This window comes from Temnothorax longispinosus, chromosome 8, assembly GCF_030848805.1.
Source record: "Temnothorax longispinosus isolate EJ_2023e chromosome 8, Tlon_JGU_v1, whole genome shotgun sequence".
Taxonomy (NCBI): Eukaryota; Metazoa; Arthropoda; class Insecta; order Hymenoptera; family Formicidae; genus Temnothorax; species Temnothorax longispinosus.
Window position 1 is genome coordinate 7,150,606 of NC_092365.1, and position 19,436 is coordinate 7,170,041.

The 19,436-nt window shown below is 38.1% G+C and overlaps 1 protein-coding gene across 3 annotated transcripts in view; it reads left to right on the plus strand.

Annotated features, from left to right (window-relative positions):
- Inr-2 (insulin-like receptor-like) overlaps positions 1–19,436 on the plus strand; it is a 60,013-nt gene that overhangs the window by 31,875 nt on the left and 8,702 nt on the right. For all 3 annotated transcript variants that reach the window (XM_071786997.1, XM_071786995.1, XM_071786998.1), the window contains exons 3-11: positions 8,349–8,523; positions 9,384–9,630; positions 12,217–12,322; positions 15,047–16,441; positions 16,775–17,058; positions 17,391–17,768; positions 17,967–18,502; positions 18,586–19,078; positions 19,156–19,400. In XM_071786997.1, the coding sequence (XP_071643098.1) occupies positions 8,349–8,523; positions 9,384–9,630; positions 12,217–12,322; positions 15,047–16,441; positions 16,775–17,058; positions 17,391–17,768; positions 17,967–18,502; positions 18,586–19,078; positions 19,156–19,400 (3,859 nt within the window). The remainder of the gene's footprint in view (positions 1–8,348; positions 8,524–9,383; positions 9,631–12,216; positions 12,323–15,046; positions 16,442–16,774; positions 17,059–17,390; positions 17,769–17,966; positions 18,503–18,585; positions 19,079–19,155; positions 19,401–19,436) is intronic.

Below are 19,436 nucleotides of genomic sequence, written 5' to 3' on the forward strand. Positions count from 1 at the left end.
CCTATACCGTACACGGATTATCGATTAAAGGGAAATGTCGCGCTCGATCGACGCGCACTTTGCTATTCCGTTTACAAGTTCGAATTATGCAAATGTAAATTATGCAAATTATTTATTATGGAAATGACAACGGAAGAACTGGGATCAGGGAAAAAGGCGGACTCGCGACGATAGTCTGAAATTTTCTCTCTAGAGACGGAGAATGCCGTTTCGTCAAGTGTCGGCTGACATTCTCCGCAGTATTGCATCAGAGTAGCGTACTCTTGGCTGCGAGGTATCGCGCGCTTCCCGCGAGGTGAACACGCCCATTAAGAAATCCACAAAGGGCGCAGTACCACCCCAGTACTGGCATTACTGGCGCGGTACTGGCAGCCAGTGCTGCACCTGTACTGGCAAATATCTGGGGTGATAACGATGTTCTGTACTGGTTTGCCAGTGATGCGCCAGTAGTGGCAAACCAGTACGGTTTTAGTACTAGGCCAGTATAGGCTGAAAGTGTTGGCGCAGTACCGACGTAACTACGGGCGCGATACTGACATATGTCTGGGATGATAACGATGTTCTGTACTGGTTTGCCAGTGATGCGACAGTAATAGCAAACCATTATTATAGATGGCATAGTATAATAGATGGCAAACCATCTATTATTGTTATAATATGATTTGAATTTTGCTCTCTGTCGACTCTTACCGAAAAAAGTTAATGCCCTGCGAAGCAGGTATAAACGAAGGCCCCGGGATGAAGAGCACACTTCGTAATCAAAAAGGGTTATGTCAGAGGCCCTACTAGTGAGAACGCCCTGACTGGCGAACTTGAGACCGCTGGAGAAACTCTGCTGAGCTGCCCTAGATCTTATAAGAGTCGATGTTGAATCTTAATCACGCGAAAAAATACTGGCGATGCGCCGCGTAGCAGGCGCGAGCCGAACTTTCTCGCCGCGCGAGCCCGCGCAGCCGCCCGCGCTACTCAGCCCGTAGGATGTCAGTATTCTGCCAACGCTTGGCATAGCTGTAAGATATACGGGTTTGCCATCATAAACTCAATTTCTATTAAGCCAGAATTATGCCAATACTGGGCCAAGACTTGTATGCCAGTGCTGGTATTTCGACATAGGCGCGCAGTACGCAGTACTGAAACTGAAGTGTAACCAGTACCGTGCCTGTACGGGTCAACCAACTGCGGCAAGCCATTACAGGTGTAGTACTGCGCCCGTTGTAAGTAATGGCTTAAGACAGAAATTTCTTATTGGGACGTTCGGCGGGATCGGAGGATCTCGTTATGTCTGGGACGGCCTTTATTGAGAATACAAAGTAGCGATCATTCAAGACGGAATTGCCGGCGCGTCGCGACTATATCGTCGAGTACGGGTCCGAGCTGGGGCCGGGCTGGGGCCGGGCAGGCCAGGCCGGATTGAGGAATGCCACAGGGTAGCATCGCACGGATGTGTCAGTGGGCAACGCAGGAGCCGGACACATTGATACGCATTCGATCTATGTATAGGGCATCCAAGTGCTTCGGCCTTTGGACGAATGGCTAAGCAACCTTGGGGAGAGTGTTTGGAATGTGCCGGCCGTTGCAACTTCTTAAGTAGGCTACAGAAGCGATGAATCCCCCGACTGTCCCTTCGTAACGCCCGTTACCTGCGTACCGGGTGCAACCTCGCGCGACACACGTGTTGCCACCTTGCAATTTTGTCGCGGCTCTCTCTCTCTCTCTCTCTCTCTCTCTCTCTCTCTCTCTCTCTCTCTCTCTCTCTCTCTCTCTCTCTCTCTCACACACACACACACACACACACACACACACACACACACACACACACACACACACACACACACACACTCTCTCTCTCTCTCTCTCTCTCTCTCTCTCTCTTTTTCTCGCGCCCCTCCCCTCTCGCTACCGCGTACACTTCCTACCGCTGCGAAATACGATCGATGGCGTTTCACGGAAGGAGCGTTTCGCTGATTCTTGACTTTGTTAAAAAGCGGAACCCGGATGTCAAGCAGAAAAAATGTACAATCGGGTGCATTAATCGCGCCCAGTGCGCTTGCGTTCAACGGTCAAATTTCTCTGTAATATTCCCGAGGCGTATATCTTTTTCGCTTACATAATTAATCGCGCTGGTTCAACGCTCGCTTCATGCTCGCGAAAAACAAGAAGAATCGAAACGCGCGTCCGCGAAATACATATATCCGTGAACGCCGAGCACGTGCCAGCATCTTAACAACGTCCCCGATCGTACAGTAACGTCGCGCGTCGTCTACACTGTCACTCTGCCTATCTATATTTGCGTATTTATTATTGCGTATTAACCGCTACTATTTGCAAAAAGTGTACGTCAATAACCTGAGATAATAATTATTTGTAATTGGTAACTGATTATACGATGACAAGGCGGCTAAAACTAGAAGGGAGATAATGCACGCGCTAAAGATATTGTGCAAAATTTAAACATACTTACGTGGCGTCCGCGCTTAATTATCTCTTCAGCTTTTCCTTATCGTAATTTTGAAAGGTCTTCACAAACAGTTTTTTTCTCCTTACCTTTCTTTTTTTCCTTGCCTCGGCTTCGGTCGCTTAATACAACGCCCGGATCTTCACGAACCCATTGTTGTTTCGCCTTGATCCACCGCACCGCTTACGCGTCGTACGCACGCAAATAGTATGCTCGCCGTTGCCGTACGCATCGTGCAATTTGTTATGAATGAAACCTTCGCATCTCCTACGGCATCGCTTCGCCTCGTCTCGCTTCGTTTCGCTTCGTCGTCATTGACACCCGCTGGTTTCAGCAGCTTTGACGCAGCGCGGTCGAGACGTTACGCCTTCTCGTATGATGTTACACGAGGTGATTATGCGACTCGTATAATCAATTTACTGTACTCCGCAACTGTCTACACCGTCGTGAACTCTACGTTGAATATTTATGAAAATTATAAGTTGTCTGTGATCTGTTATTACGGAGGGTTTTTTGAGGTTCTTATTCAGAAGAAAGCGCAAAGTAGTCACGCGATATCGAGACTAAAATAATCTTGTAAAAAATTCCGATTTTTCTTTGTTCAGGATTATAATTCAAAAAGAGTGTAAGATTGTATAATTGCGCGAATAAAATTATTACCAGAATGGTAAACAAAATAAATAAATGTTTTTTTTTCGATGGTTCGTCAATTAAAGTGTCCTTCCAATGTTTCTTTGAAGCTCACCGACGAGTGACAGAAAACAAATGTCTGGTGATAATATTGCCAGTGCACCTGTCAACAAACGTTTTTATTGCAATTGAACATGCGCGTTGATCATGCGTTTTGGCAACGACTTGACTAGTAGTTTCAGCAAGACGTGGTCTTTTGCGATGTATACGTCAGGGCTAGACGACTCGTATAGAGAGATAATTTGAAGGACAGTGACACGCCGTCAATTATCCTCGAGTACAAAATAATTTATGACTTTGGCCCCGCTTATTGCGCGTTAATGCTGAAAGTCATTGCTGATAACGCTAAACGCTATTACTCTTCACTATTTCTCGGATAGTAAAACATACAACACATACTTCTGCGAACAAACTCTGGCAGCAGCGTCACGTGATTTTTACGTCAGTTTTTGGTCAGTCGTTACGCATCAATCATCCTTTTATAATCACGTAATAATAACAGGACTAATTGTAAGTTACAGACCGATGACAACATTTCAAGACGTTAAAAAGACGTGACTTTTTTGGCCTTTTAATGACGTTTTAATGACGTTTTAACCCTCCATCTGTATACGTTTTTTTTTGCACCGTTGGTTGGAGTGTATACGTGAGTTTGTCACGTTCGACGCTATTTTTCCTTACCTTAAAGTATTTAGAAAAATCTGAAAAAATTTACAAAATATCTGTCTACGTTATAGTTGATGATTTTATAGTCGTTTTGACCATCATCGTTTATTTAATATTTTCTGGCAAGTTTTACAATTACAAGCAGATATCATTTCGGCTCGAATGCCGTAATACAGACGAAAGGTTAATAACGTATAGAGGATTGTGAAAATCAAAATTATATACAAAATTGTAATCAATAAGAAACGAGATTTTTTATAAAATGTACATATATTTTGTTTTGTGTTTATTTAATGCCGATTATAAAAAAATAAAGATACCATTAATAAAAAAGTGTGCAAATTAGAAACTTGCACATTGCTTCCTCATCATTACAGATCGCTATCATTGCTCCTATTTTATTTCGCTCACAAAGCTCCTCTTATAAGGAAGCTTGTATTTTATTTGATGCATAATTATTAGTATTTATTAGTTTGGCTTCCTCATAGAGGAAGCTTTATGAACGAAATAAAAGAGGAGCAATGGTAACGATCTGTAATGATGAGGAAGCAATGTGCAAGTTTCTAATTTGCACACGTTTTTTAATTTTAATTTAATCTTTTTATGAATTGATAGAGGGCCAGCTTAGTAGCACAAGTGCGGTTTTACAATCGACGCAATGTCAAATCAATGTTGACTTTGGGAGTTCAGGCTACATGGTCTATATATATGGACTTCGCATATGAACTTTTGATCGCGTATAAAGTTGGATCTAATCAACCAATCTTAAAGAATTATATATGAAATAGGGGTAGAAAAGACTGAAAAATATAATAGAATTAGCAATAACCTGATATATCAAAATTTGCGAATCTGTCTCCAGAAATCGGTAATCTCTTCATCGATTCTCGCCAAATTCAAAACCTTTCTTTAAATGATACTTTATATAAGACTACATGTATAACTTATACACTTTTTAGTAAAAAATCGGTAACCCCTTATTCACCGATCTTTGCCAAATTCAATACCAACTTACCTTTAATGATGCTTTATTCATAAAATTTGCGGAAATTAGAGCAATCACGCAAATTTTTTTATACAGAAATTGGTAACCCTTTTATTATTAACAATTTTTCTAATTCTATTACATTCTTCAGTTTTTTCTACCTCTATTTCATATATCATTCTTTAAGATTTGGTTGATTTGTTCTTGAGTTGTAGAAATTTCAGTAAAAAGCGTACACACACACACACACACACACACGGACATTTTTTAAATGCGATTTTTCGACGTTTTAGAACATTCTGAATACATTGGCATCGAAAACTAAAAAAACAATTTTTTCTCCGGTTTTTTCTACCCCTATTTCATATATAATTCTTTAAGATTTGGTTCATTAGACCTAGCTTTATACGTGATCAAAGGTCCATACACGAGGTTTACGAAAACAAAGCTTTCTCTATGAGGAAGCAATAAGATTACATTAATGTTACATTAATCCAAAAGTGTGCCACACTTTATTATAAAAATAGACTTCACGATACACCTAATACTAGTTGTGCAATTCCGTCATTTATATATCGTTCTTGTACCACCATTTGTCATATTTTAAATGACAAGAAATGGATCTCATTAGATGCCATCTGTTAGATGACCGACATTTGCATATTCTTTTAATTTGAAAATGACCTATTTGAAACGTATTATAAACATTTTTAAATTGATGTTACTTATTACGTTATAATACTTACGTATCTTAAACGTCAGTTAGTTAGAGTGCATGACGTCTAGGACCGGTAATTACTACTTATCAACGTGAAAATCACGTGACGTTGCTGTCTGGAAACTATAATGACAGTTACATTAGGAAAGTACTCTCGCGTTTCTTTTTTCGTGCAAATCATATTGCTACGCAATCATGGAGAAGAGACGTTTATCGCGAGATCATTTTGCGCAGGAGGGCTTAGAGAACTCGCGCGTCGCAGGTACGCGGTTTATCCCTCTATGATGAAATCGTCCCGCTAAAGCGATCCTGACAACAATACAGCTCCGCGCGAATAATGGTGGCGGGACGCGTCTTTTCCTGTTTATTTCGACGGCAGCTGGCGGCGCGGCGAGTATTTTTAGCGTTTCTCGTTGAAATCGAGCACGTCGACTCGACAACATTCCGTTACGCCCGTTCCAATACGGCGATTAGCGAAACCGAGGAAGCAAGCCGCGGTTTAATACACCGGTTTGACTGCTGCACGTTGACGCAGCCGCGTGCCAGACGTGACTTATTGGCACTGGAGAACACATTCGCAATCGCAAAAATCACACCTTACTGATTTCTCAGTTTTGATTTTTACACGGATTAACGCGAATACAATTTCCATCAGCTAATCTACGATTTCATTTGATACCGCGATATAATTACGAAAAGAACCTCGTCCATTTTATTAAAGAGTTTTGGACCATGAACGCACTTGACTTCTATATATATGCATTTGTAGAGGAGGTTGATACAAATAATAATAACATAGTCATAAGTTTCAAAAACGTGGGAAAAGATATTTCCTCGGGCGTGAATTCGCATATTACCATATATAGGTATACGATATTAGCTAATTGGCACTTTACACTATTTAACTTATTAGTTATTTGTGTAACAAGTGAGGTAAGATGAAAATTCCCGGGTGCGGAGTTTACCGCACCCGGGAATTTTCATCTTTACACACGGCTTACACTCCCTATTTTATGTTGCAAGTGCCTGGAAAGTGGTCTATCACGCACGCGTAGCGTGCGTAATGGGGCACTTTCCATGCACGTGTTGCATAAACTTATTGGTTTGTTCGACTAAGGGCCGGTTGTTTCAACTTGTTGGTAAGCTAACTAATAGTTAAATTATATATATATATATATATATATGTCTTTGTCTTTCCTTTAAATTAAACAAAGATAGACATATGATTTAACTAGAGGTAGTTTACCAACAGGTTGGAACAACCGGCCTAAGTCAGGCCTGTGCGGCCGGTTACACTCTTTGGCCAAAAGAAAAAAAAACACTCAAACGCAAGAATCAAGCTATCATCAGAGCATATTGAAGATATTTTCATGTCATTTTCTGACAATTACAGCGGTGAAGGTAATAATGAATAGGTATAATTAAGACTGGTAATTGAACCGGTTGTAACTTCTCGTTCACCGTCCCAGAACCTAAACTTATTTTTCTAATAATGTACGCAACAATACCTACAAAATAAAATTTGGTTTTAACATAAATTTTTTTTATTAAGCGGTCTGATAGATCATGGCATACTTTTTTTGTAAACTTTTTGAATTTTTGCAATATCTTCAAAATTGAAGAAAATATAGTACACGAAAATGTGCTGTGACGTCATACCTTATATGCGAAATCTTTTGAAGTTGCCGTCATCAAAGAAACTTTAGCCAGCTATAACTTTCTCAAATTTAGGTTTTTTTTTAATTCAAAAAGTACTAAAAATCGGCTTAGGTTCTCTACATTAATTATGGATACCGCTTAATAAAAAAAATTTATGTTAAAACCGAATTCAGAAAAAATTATGTTATATTAGAGGAGAAGGTGGTAATATGGAACCCCTTCAATATCTCAAGAACATTTACAATTAGCTGTACTTTAAAGGTGACAGTTAGAACTTGTTTATTAGGTTACCTACTAGAGTTCTGGACGATAAGAGTGCTAGATTTATTAATTCTTTAATGGCGGTAGATTAATTAACCTATTTTTCTTTTGTTGATTTTCAAACCTATGAAAAGTATATATGTAAAACTTTGTTTAGGTATTTGTAACTGTTTATGATTAACAGGTAATTTTTAGAGCCAGACGCTGTATATTAATATGATATTATCTAACATTTCCACGTGGTGTTTAAGAATATTTAGTCCTTTTGCTGTAGCCGCTATTATTTTTCAAGATGGCAGTGTTTCTATTGTGGACCTCTAAGGTGCTGGGGTCAATGTCTATGGATTTATTGCAGTCTCTGAACTCACAATGAGTGTGCAGAAGCAGAGAAAGAAGAATACGTGTGATTTTTGCCGATAGACGAAAGAAAATAAATTTTCTCTTTCAATTATTTTTTCATTATATTATTTTTTTTTAAACAATATTTTTTTGTATTTTTTTACAATAATTTTTTTAATGGATTATTTTTTTGAAAGGCATTCAACGTTTTGTGAATTTTTAAAATTTTTAACACTCAAAAAATAGTGGAGTTTATATTACCAGCACATTATAACTTATGACTCACTTCATCTTGAAATTTCTTAAAGTTGCTCAAGACTTGCAGACAAATGACTTTGACGCACGATGGACATGAATTCTTTAATTTTGCAGTTTCGCGGTTTCGACACAATACAGACACGATATTACGATAGTCAAGTCCATGTGAGTGTTTTTTCTTTCAAACTTACAATTAGCAAGCTGTCAGTGACAGCTCGCACAGCAGTTATTGACCCAGATCATTACAGTTAACATAGTATAGAATCTCTGTTGCGTTATTAATCTGTTCCGTCACGGTGTGGTTTCCTCTGTTGCAGTGTGCCAAAGTATAGACATAAGAAATAGCGTGAGTCAATTCTCAAAACTGGAGGGATGCCGGGTGGTCGAGGGCTTCGTACAAATTCTCTTGATCGATCGAGCGGAGCAATCGGCCTACGCCAATCTCAGCTTCCCCGATCTGGTCGAGATCACTGGATACCTTCTTTTATACAGGTACAATTATTTGCAACTATATCAAGTATAGCTTCAAGAGGGTATTCTGGTTTGAAAGGTCATAAAAAGAAGATATTTTCAGGAATTTTTGTAGAGAAAGGGAAAAAAACGAATAACGTTTAACTTTGCATGTTTTTTAAGCCTTATTTTAAGAATATGTTTTTATTTTCTAAATAACAAAAACGCTCTTCTTTTTTATGGTATATCCTGGTCACTAGGAGCTCGCAAAAGAAACGTGTATGGACGGTGTTATGCTCTATACGTGTATGCTCTAGGTATCTGAAACGCAAAAACTAAAATTTTTTTTATTTAGGAGAAGTGTGGATATCGTCTGTGTGTGAACTAGAATAAACATATTATACGTTTTTTCTTTTAATAAAATACTAATAAAATTTTAAGGAAAAACTATACTATGTATTTTAAAGAGGTCGCCATTTTGTCCAGAATGGAAATATTGGTTTAGTTCTAGTTCAGACGATAGAGACACACTTCTCTTGAATAAAAAAATTTTGGTTTTTTGCGTTTCAGATACCTAGAAAAGCTATAGAATCATTTACACCGTGTGTCTATATACGTGTTTCTCTTGCAAATTTCTAATGACTAGGATATAACATAAAAGAGAAGAGCGTTTTTGTTAGAAAATAAAAATATATCCTTAAAATGTATGGTTAAAAGAACATGCAAAGTTTAACGTTATTCATTTTTTTTTGTTTCTTTAGAAAAAATACCTGAAAAATACCTTTTTTTTTTATGACTTTTTAAACCAGAATACCTTCTTAAAGAGTTCTTTCATTAGCGGTGTCTATTTGTGACGGTTATTCGCATACTTTAGCCTCGCATTTATTCGTTCGTGTTTCCAGGGTAAGCGGACTTAGGACCGTCGGCCATCTGTTTCCAAATCTGACGGTTATCCGCGGTCACTCTCTCTTTATCAATCACGCCCTCGTGGCATTCGAGATGATGCATCTTCAGGAAATCGGTCTCCACTCTCTGACCGACATTCTACGTGGATCCGTGCGATTCGAGAAGAACCCGACGCTCTGCTACGTCGACACTATCGACTGGGACGTCATCGCCAAAACTGGCAAGGGAGAGCACTTCATAAAGGTGAGTATCTTCGCTTTACTCTTTTTTTTTTATCTCGGCGCAACATTTATAAATAGGAACGACAGGTTATTATTAGAAAGATTTGATGACCAAGATAAGTAAGTTTATCCAAGACTCGAACCTACGCGCTGCCGACAATCCTATATACATTTAATCGGCGTCATCAAAATAATATGGTCGTTTATCGATAGTCGTCCCGATGTTTTCGAAAAGATTGCGCGAACTTCTGTAGTCACAAATATTTGGGTCAAATGGGAGCATTATAACGCGCGCGCGACTCGTCACGCTTCGCGGCGTCTTTTCTATCAATGAATTGTTAAGAGAGACAAGAAATCTAAAGCAGAAGCGGTTGGAAATTACTTCATTCACTTTACAATGAATGCGTGTTGTGCCGTAATGCACCGTGTGGAAACTCGTATAACGAAGCCGTGAGAAGTGACGGCGTAGCAGTGACACGATATGCTTTACTATAAATACGATATATGCCTTCTGAAGCAATCAAATCGCTTTAGCATCGTGTAAGTAAAGCCATGCTATGACTACGTATCTACAATCGTATCTACAATAATATACGAATAATAATATACGATTATTCATGATAAATATCTATGATGATAGAACTATTTGTGCGTAAATTTCCCTTTTTACTTGAATGATCAATCAACTTTCGCTTTTTGCTTTATATAGGGGAGACCAGAGCACTATAAGCCACAAAAATTCAAATTCTGAAAAGTACTTTTAACCCTCCGTAGTCACACCGGGTCAATTTGACCCGAGCCTCAACTTTGCTCGTAAATATATCTTGCGCGTAACTTGAAAATTGGCGGGCATGACGCCCTCTAGCTGTAGTTAAAAAAAATTTTTTTTTTAAACAAATTTTTCGCGAAATTTTTTTATATGTTAAAAATTCCTGAGGCCCTTCTTTTTTTATAGCAATCAATTTAGCAATATCGCAAGTGCATTCGAGAATTTTTTCAACACGATCGGTGGATAAATGGTCAAATGGCGAACGGTCAAAGTTCGTCTCGGCTCAAAATGACCCAGAGTGACTTCCTTGTTTGAAAAAATACGTGTGACTACGGAGGGTTAAATATAAAATTTTTTGTTTTGTTTTTTTTAATAATTAAAACACTATGTAGATATATTTTAAAATTTATTTAGTGTATTTGGCAAATATTGATTAGTTTTTGAGAAAAAAATTTAAAACACATTTTTTGAGAAATAACCCAAGGTGCCCCATACTCGGGGCACCATGAATCTGTCACTGGAGCACTATGAGTCACACACAAAAAATAGGTTTGTTTATTCAAGAAATAACGAAAAGTTACAAAAGTTGAAAATAAATTTTATTTTATACGTTTTCTTATGACACTGTTCAGGATTGGGCAGGACAAACAACGATATCAGAACCCACTACTGAAATATATATATATATTTTTTTAGACAAACTAACTTTTGACATATGTTTTCTTCAATTAAAAATAACATATGTATATCATCAACCTATTTATCTATTATCAACCTTGGTGGTGTGTGTGACCCAGGGTGCCGCAGCATTGGGTGTCCCATGGTGCCCCGAATGCACTTAATATAGAAAACGGTGAAACGTAATAAAAAAAAAATAAATGATACATGATTATCTGTAGTGTAGTAAAATGACAAAAAATGCTAGAAAGTTACACCTAATTTTTAGTACGTGTATATTTTACTACAAAAACAATATTAAAACATTTCTATGGTTAAAAGTTATTGGTTAAAAAGTTATTTACGCATCACGAAAACCATTTATGTCACGTGCGTCTCGAGAGACTACGGACTTTGATGACTGTCACCTATATAGATACGAAGTATGGGCAACGAAATAACTGTCACATGATATTAGTTGAATCAACCTAAACATTCTGGATTACCCTAAACAGTCATGCTCATGGTGCCCCGGTCTCCCCTACTCGTATAAGTAGTATCGGAATATCTCGTGAAAAGCGTATCGTTACGAGAAACGGCAACAGTATTGATCATCGAATACGAGCCTTTCGCAATGTGTTTTTCGACCTTCGTATCGGCTCAATGTAGTATATAGTCTTGACTTTCTTATACGATAGTTCCGCACGGTAGCGAAAGAATTTCCTACGTCCTACTAAAAAAAATTTAACGCGCCCATTTCTCCTTCTCCAAGTATATACAGATTTCATTTCGTTGACTCGCATGGCATTCGAAAAGATAAGATACGTAAATATAGATTAAGATCAATTATACGAAGAGATAATGGCAATAAGGTGACCGGATTAGATTCTGACAATACATATATCTATACCTATGTAAAAGGTGTCGAATTAGAAATGCTAATGTATTTTCATTACTTCAACGTGCTGGCATGCTTCTCGCGTTGATTTAAATAGCGGCAAGCATTTTTGTTTTTATAAATTATCATGTTTGAAAACTCACGATAGCATAAGAAAAATGTTGAGGTCGTTGGAAATAAATGTTACAAAAAGGCAAAATTTCGAGAGAAATTGCAAGAGAAATTACATGAAAAAACGCAAATTAATAGAATTGTGTTATAATGCATTCTCATTTTATTTATAGGACAACAAGCCAACGAATGGTTGTCCGGTATGCGACAAAAAATGCCCGGCAAAGCAGACGAAACCCGATCAGACTCTGTGCTGGAATCGACAACACTGCCAACAAAGTAAGCTATTACGACGATCGATTATATTGGCGATTATATTATATATATAGAGACCTTTCGCGCTGAGTCCTGAGCTGGATTCCCGTAAAATTGTCACGAGCGACGAGTTAAACGGTTTTTGAATTTTTTATTTGAATTTATTTAAAGGATTTTGTTCAACTGCTTATTCCACACATCGTAGAAATTTTACAGTTATTATTATTATTATTATTATTATTTATTTAATCACTGCCTTGCCGCTTCCGATAAACTTTCGTGTAATACAACGTTTCATACAATGTTATACTTTCATTTTTTCAACTAATATACCTCTAAACTTGTCTATTTGCTTCGCATTACTTTACCTTTAGCCTACATTTTTGCATTTTAACAATTATACATTTACATTTACTTCTGTGCATATTTGCTTTAATCATATAAATTAACTTAAATCTAAAAAAAATTCCAATTTCAGACTCCCCTCTCTAAAACTCAAAACTCCAGCCTATAAAATCTACTCTTTATTAAAGAATATTACCGTGTTTGTGAGGTTGGCATATCATTTTCCAGCAGATCAAAAATAAAAGGAAGTTCTTGTCGCATGCAGTCAAGTTCTATAGTTCCTGATACTTTTTAATAGTTCTGGCGATTTTACCCAAAAAACAATCGATCGAAAAAATGATCTGCTAAGTTCCCGTAGCAGATCAAAAATAAAAAAGTTCTCGCATACAGTCGAGTACTGTAGTTCCTAATACTTTTTAGTGATAGTTCTGGTAATTTTGCAAAAAAAATCCATTGAAAAAATTATCTGTTATTTTTTCATAACATAGGGCCGATATCACAGTCTCCGATTAACGTGATCCTCCGATTAAACTCACTCTGCATCTCTTTCTAACTGTCCCCCTAGAAAGAGACGAAGAGTGAGCTTAATCGGAGGATCACGTTAATCGGAGACTGTGATATCGGCCCATAGAGTGAGATGCCGACGAAATCTAGGAGTTCCGATTTATATAAAACATTTTTCGAATAGTTCTGAACATACTGAAGCATTTTCTAAAAAGTTCCCGGCACTAGCAATGTTACATGATTTTTTTATAAACTAATACCGCCCGAAAGCCGAGTATTTAGAGAGAATAGAGTGATATGCTGTACGAAATGTCAGAGTTCTAATTTATGTAAAATATTTTTCGAATAGTTCTGAACATATTGAAGCATTTTCTAAAGAGTTCCCGACACTAGCAATGTTGTATGATTTTTTAATAAATTTATATCGCCCGAGCGCCGCGTACTTAGAGAGAATAGAGTGATATGCTGTGTAGAATCTCGGAGTTCCGGTTTATGTAAAATATTTTTCGAATAGTTCTGAACATACTGAAGCATTTTCTAAAAAGTTCCCGACACTAGCAATGTTGTATGATTTTTTAATAAATTTATATTGTCCGAGCGCCGCGTACTTAGAGAGAATAGAGTGATATTCTGTGCAAAATGTTGGAGTTCCGGTTAATCTAAAATATTTTTCGAATAGTTCTGAACATATTTATGCATTTTCTAAAAAGTTTCCTGCACTAACAATGTTGTATAAATTTTTAATAAATTTATATCGTTCGAGCGCCGCGTTATATGTCTCAGTGGTCGAATTGGTACGATCTTCACGGAATGAAGAAAGTTTCAGGTTCGAACCCTGGCTGAGGTAATATTTTTCGCAATGATTTCTTTACAGTTATTTAGATGCATATAGCATCAAAAATTAAATCAAATCGATTTAACTAAGGGATGTAAGGGGGGAGGATTTTACTACTCCAACCGGAGCTGTGTTTCAAGTCTGACAAATCTAGTCGGCACGCAGTCAAAGGTTGGAAAATATGTAAAATAAAAATATAAATAAAACTTTCGCGCATCATTTACCGCGCTGGTTCTTAGTTAGCCCGGTTTATTCGTACGGATTTTCAATTGGAACCTATACTTCGAATTTTTAGAAAATGCTTCAGTATGTTCAGAACTATTCGAAAAATGTTTTATATAAATCGGAACTCCGAGATTTCGTCGGCATCTCACTCTATGCTATGGAAAACTAGCAGATAATTTTTTCAATGGATTTTTTTGGCAAAATTACCAAAACTATCACTAAAAAGTATGAGGAACTATAGAACTCAACTATATGCGAGAAGAACTCTTTTTGATCTGCTAGAAAATGATCTGCTACGGGAAGTTAGCAGATCATTTTTTCGATCGACTATTTTTTAGGTAAAATCACCAGAACTATTACTAAAAAGTATCAGGAACTATAGAACTCGACTGCATGCGACAAGAACTCTCTTTTATTTTTGATCTGCTGGAAAATGATATGCCAACTTCACCGACATTTCTTAGCCTCTCTTAATTGTTCTGTCACTTGTATGTACAGACTCTTCTGCTTCTTTTCTATTAATTTTCTTATTATTTCTCTTTTTTATATCCTAGAATCCTCGTCCTCTGCTTTTGCCTCTTCTTCCTTCTTTGCTTTTTCCTTCACCATTCTTTTTATAGCTTCCAGTCCTTGCTCCTTATCTCCCAGACTCTCATCAGTTTATATACCTTATCTCTTTAAGTGTCGTATATAAATATATCCGATTAAAATTCCACCACACAAACACAATGATTCTATCGCTCGCAAGTTATTATTTACTGAATTGACGGAGAGAAACGCGGTAAGCGGTTTTAAGCGGTTTGACACCTCCTTTTAACGTAACGATTGTCTTCTTACAGTATGCGATCAGAAGTGCGAGAATAGAGCTTGCGACGATACAGGAGAATGTTGTCATCCGTTCTGCCTGGGTGGATGCACGGGACCGACGGCCAGTGATTGCATTGTTTGCAGAAACGTAGTAGTGAACGAGGAGTGCAAAGACCGTTGCCCGGCGGGCAAATTCGAGTTCATGAATCGGCGTTGCATTGAGGAGCAGGAATGTCGTCAGATGCTGAAGCCGCGCGAGGCGTCGGATAATTTGAAGCTGCGCCCATACAGGCCGTTCGACACTAGATGCGTGATGGAGTGCCCGGTGGGTTATATGGAGGGCGAGGAGCATGGCAATCCGACCTGCAAAGAGTGTGTAGGTCGATCGTGTCGGAAGGAATGCTCTGGGGCGAACGTGGACAACATCGCTTCGGCACAAAAATTACGCGGGTGTACGCACATCGCAGGTAGCCTCGAGATACAGATACGCGGTGGCAAGAACATCGTAAAGGAACTCGAGGAAAGTCTAAGCACGATCGAGGAGATAGACGGCTATTTGAAGATCGTCCGCAGCTTCCCGCTGATATCTCTAAACTTTCTGAAGAATCTGCGCGTGATACGCGGTAACCAACTCGAGAACAACAAGTACAGTCTCGCCGTGCTCGATAATCAGAATCTTCAGGAGCTCTGGGATTGGAACACGCATCCAAACATCACTATCATGTCCCAGAAAGGTCCCGCTAAGCTCTTCTTTCATTTCAACCCGAAATTGTGTCTGCACGAGATCGAAAAGTTGCGGGAGAAGGCCAAGTTGGAAGAATTCACTGATCACGATGTGGCATCCAGCAGCAACGGAGACAAGGTCGCTTGTAACGTCACCGAGCTAAAGACTAAGGTCACCAAGAAATCATCTAGGGGAGCTATTATCGAGTGGAAAGCCTTTACGCACCACGATACCAGGTCCCTTTTGGGTTACGTTGTTTACTTCATCGAAGCACCTAATCAGAACATAACAATGTATGATGGCCGCGATGCTTGCGGCGGTGATGGCTGGCGGGTGGAGGACGTTTCCGCTGAGAGCACGACGCCGCAGTCTCACAACGGCACGGAATCACAAGAGCCTGTCTATCACACTCACATACTGACTCTGCTGAAGCCATATACTCAGTATGCTTATTACGTTAAGACTTACACCATAGCCACGGAAAAGTCAGGCGCGCAGAGTAAAGTCAAGTACTTTACGACGCTGCCGGATGCGCCTAGTTCGCCCAGAGCCTTATCGACTTGGAGTAATTCTAGCAACGAACTGGTGATATCCTGGTTTCCGCCGCTACACAAAAATGGAAATTTAACACATTATCGAATTGTCGGTCGATGGGAGCCCGATGATCCGAATTTCATCGACCAGAGGAATTACTGCGATGAACGTAATTCAAATCACTTCATTTTTTCAATATAGTAATATAATATAAAGAAAATTCTTCTTTTATATAAGTATTAGTTACGTTGTTTAATAAAAAATGACATTTTCGAGCACGAAAACGAGGATAACGTTCCCCGTAGTTTTTTGATAGAGTAATTTTGCAAAATAAAATCGTCTTTAGCGCCCAAAAAACTACACAAAACGATTTTTTTGTTGAACAATGATTTCACGATTGTTACAATTAATATAAGTGCGTTAAACTTTTTGATTACGTGATATATTTTTGTGGAAAATAAAGTTAATTAATTAATTATTAATAAATTGTTACTACTTTCAGCTATGCCGTTACCTGAAGCAAAAGCACCAGAGGAAGTCATAGCGGAGGAAGAAAAGAAGCATACCGAACTAGAGAAGGAGTTTACAAAATCCGATTCGTGCGTCTGTACAGATCGTGAAATGGATCAGTCGATGCGTGAGAAAGAAGTTTCCAGTTCGATCGCCTTTGAGAACGCGTTACATAATCAGGTTTATGTAAAACGAATGTCTAACGCGCGTAGAAGGCGCCACACTAGTGAAATGTTAGTCGCGGCGGATCTAGCCAAAGAGTCTGCATACGAACAGGTAAAATTTCAGATTCGCTGAAATCAATAACGTTTATTAGCTATGAACAAACCAATATAAAAATGAAGAAATAAATTGCCTACTGGACTTTATTTACTTATGTACTTTATTTATTTATTTATTTATTTATATTTACAAGTAACATTTTAAAGACCATTATTCCTGTATTTTATATCATGCGTAAATTGATTAAGAGATTAACTTCGATAGAAATAATAGTAAAAATATCAGTACGAAATGAGTCAATAATAACATTTGATGGACTGCATTTAATTACGCATGTATTTTACATTGTTTAAAATTGAATATGATTCTCGATATGTTATGTTCAGGATAGAGAAAGCACTAACAATAAAGTGGAGAATGGTACAGTCACTATATTCGAACGATTAATACCCAGCACGAATCTTACTTTCGTCATGAGAAATCTCCGGCACTTTGCTGCGTACAATATTGAGGTTCAAGCTTGCCGGGAACGAATTGAGAATGATATAAATGATAAGAATAAGAATTGTTCGACGAAAAGTATGAAAACCTACCGTACGTTAGCGATGGAGAGCGCAGACAATATTCCACCGGACACCTTTAAATTGAAGTATTCTGGCGAGAATAACAGTCTCACTATTACATTATCTTGGGATGAACCACCTCAACCCAATGGCCTAATAGTCACGTATCAGATCGAGTATAAAAGAGTTGATATTAAAAATGTGAGTAATATACTTTTTAGTTTCTATTTATTAAGCAAGATTACTGCAAACAGGTATGTTTTCGATGAGAAAAAGGGAAGAATTTGATAAAAAAATATTTAAAAAAAAAGGATCTTTTGGGGAGAAAAAAGATAATTTTTAATTCAGAGTTTATCTTGTATATATTGTTGTAATATAAGCTTTTTCTATATTGTACAGATAAAAGCAACGGTGGTATGCATTACAAGACGCGATTTTGCCAATATGGGCAACTCGTATGTCTTGAAGGAACTTTCTACTGGAAATTATTCCGTAAAAGTACGAGCTACGAGCTTAGCTGGAAATGGCGCATATACCGAAGTAAAATATTTTTATATACCGGAATATGGCACGTTCAGTACATTTTGGATTTTCTTCTGGTCGATATTGGGCTTTATCATAATATTCAGTTTTTTGACAATATTCTACATATTTAAAAAAAGATCAATGCGAAATGTGCCCAGTATGAGGCTTATCGCGACAGTGAATCCAGAATATGTGAGCACGAGTTACGTACCGGACGAGTGGGAGGTGTCCAGAAAGAACATTCAATTATTACGAGAATTAGGGAATGGTTCTTTTGGCATGGTATACGAAGGATTGGCCAAGGATGTCGTAAAAGGCAAACCGGAAGTGCGGTGCGCCGTGAAAACTGTAAATGAAAACGCAACCGACCGTGAACGGATAGAGTTCCTTAACGAAGCGTCCGTCATGAAGTAAGAGAAATTAATTACTTCCTCTCTAGTAATATTATATTTTTCTATCTGAATTCTAATTTATTATAATTTTCTCGTTGAAGGGCTTTTGACACACATCACGTTGTCAGACTACTGGGCGTAGTGTCACAAGGTCAACCTACATTGGTAGTTATGGAACTGATGGTGAATGGCGATTTGAAGACATATTTGAGAAGTCATCGACCGGACGTATGCGAGAACTCCAAATATCCTCCGACATTGAGAGATATCTTGCAAATGGCAGTTGAAATTGCGGACGGCATGTCTTATCTCTCCGCGAAGAAATTTGTTCACAGAGATTTGGCTGCTCGCAATTGTATGGTAGCCGAAGATCTTACTGTAAAGATCGGCGACTTTGGCATGACAAGAGACATATATGAAACTGATTACTATCGAAAAGGCTCCAAGGGGCTGCTACCAGTCAGATGGATGGCACCAGAAAGTTTGAAAGACGGTGTATTTACCAGTTTTTCTGACGTTTGGAGTTACGGAGTTGTTCTATGGGAAATGGTAACGCTAGCTTCACAACCATATCAAGGCTTGTCAAATGATCAGGTGAATACAAATTCTGCAACAAAATCGCCTTCGGTTATTACGTTATACGTTTCTCTAAATTATTGTATGTTTTTTAGGTATTGCGTTATGTAATTGAAGGAGGAGTTATGGAACGACCGGAAAATTGTCCCGACTCACTGTATAATTTAATGAGACGTACCTGGAATCATAGAGCCACGAGAAGACCTACCTTTATAGACATCGAGACGCTGTTATTGCAAGAAGTTAGTATAGAAGATTTTGAGAATGTTAGCTTTTATCATAGCCCGGAAGGAATCGAAGCTCGAAATCAAAATAATTCGCATTCACCACAAAATGACCAGTAAGTATATAATCTTATATCAATTAATATAATAAT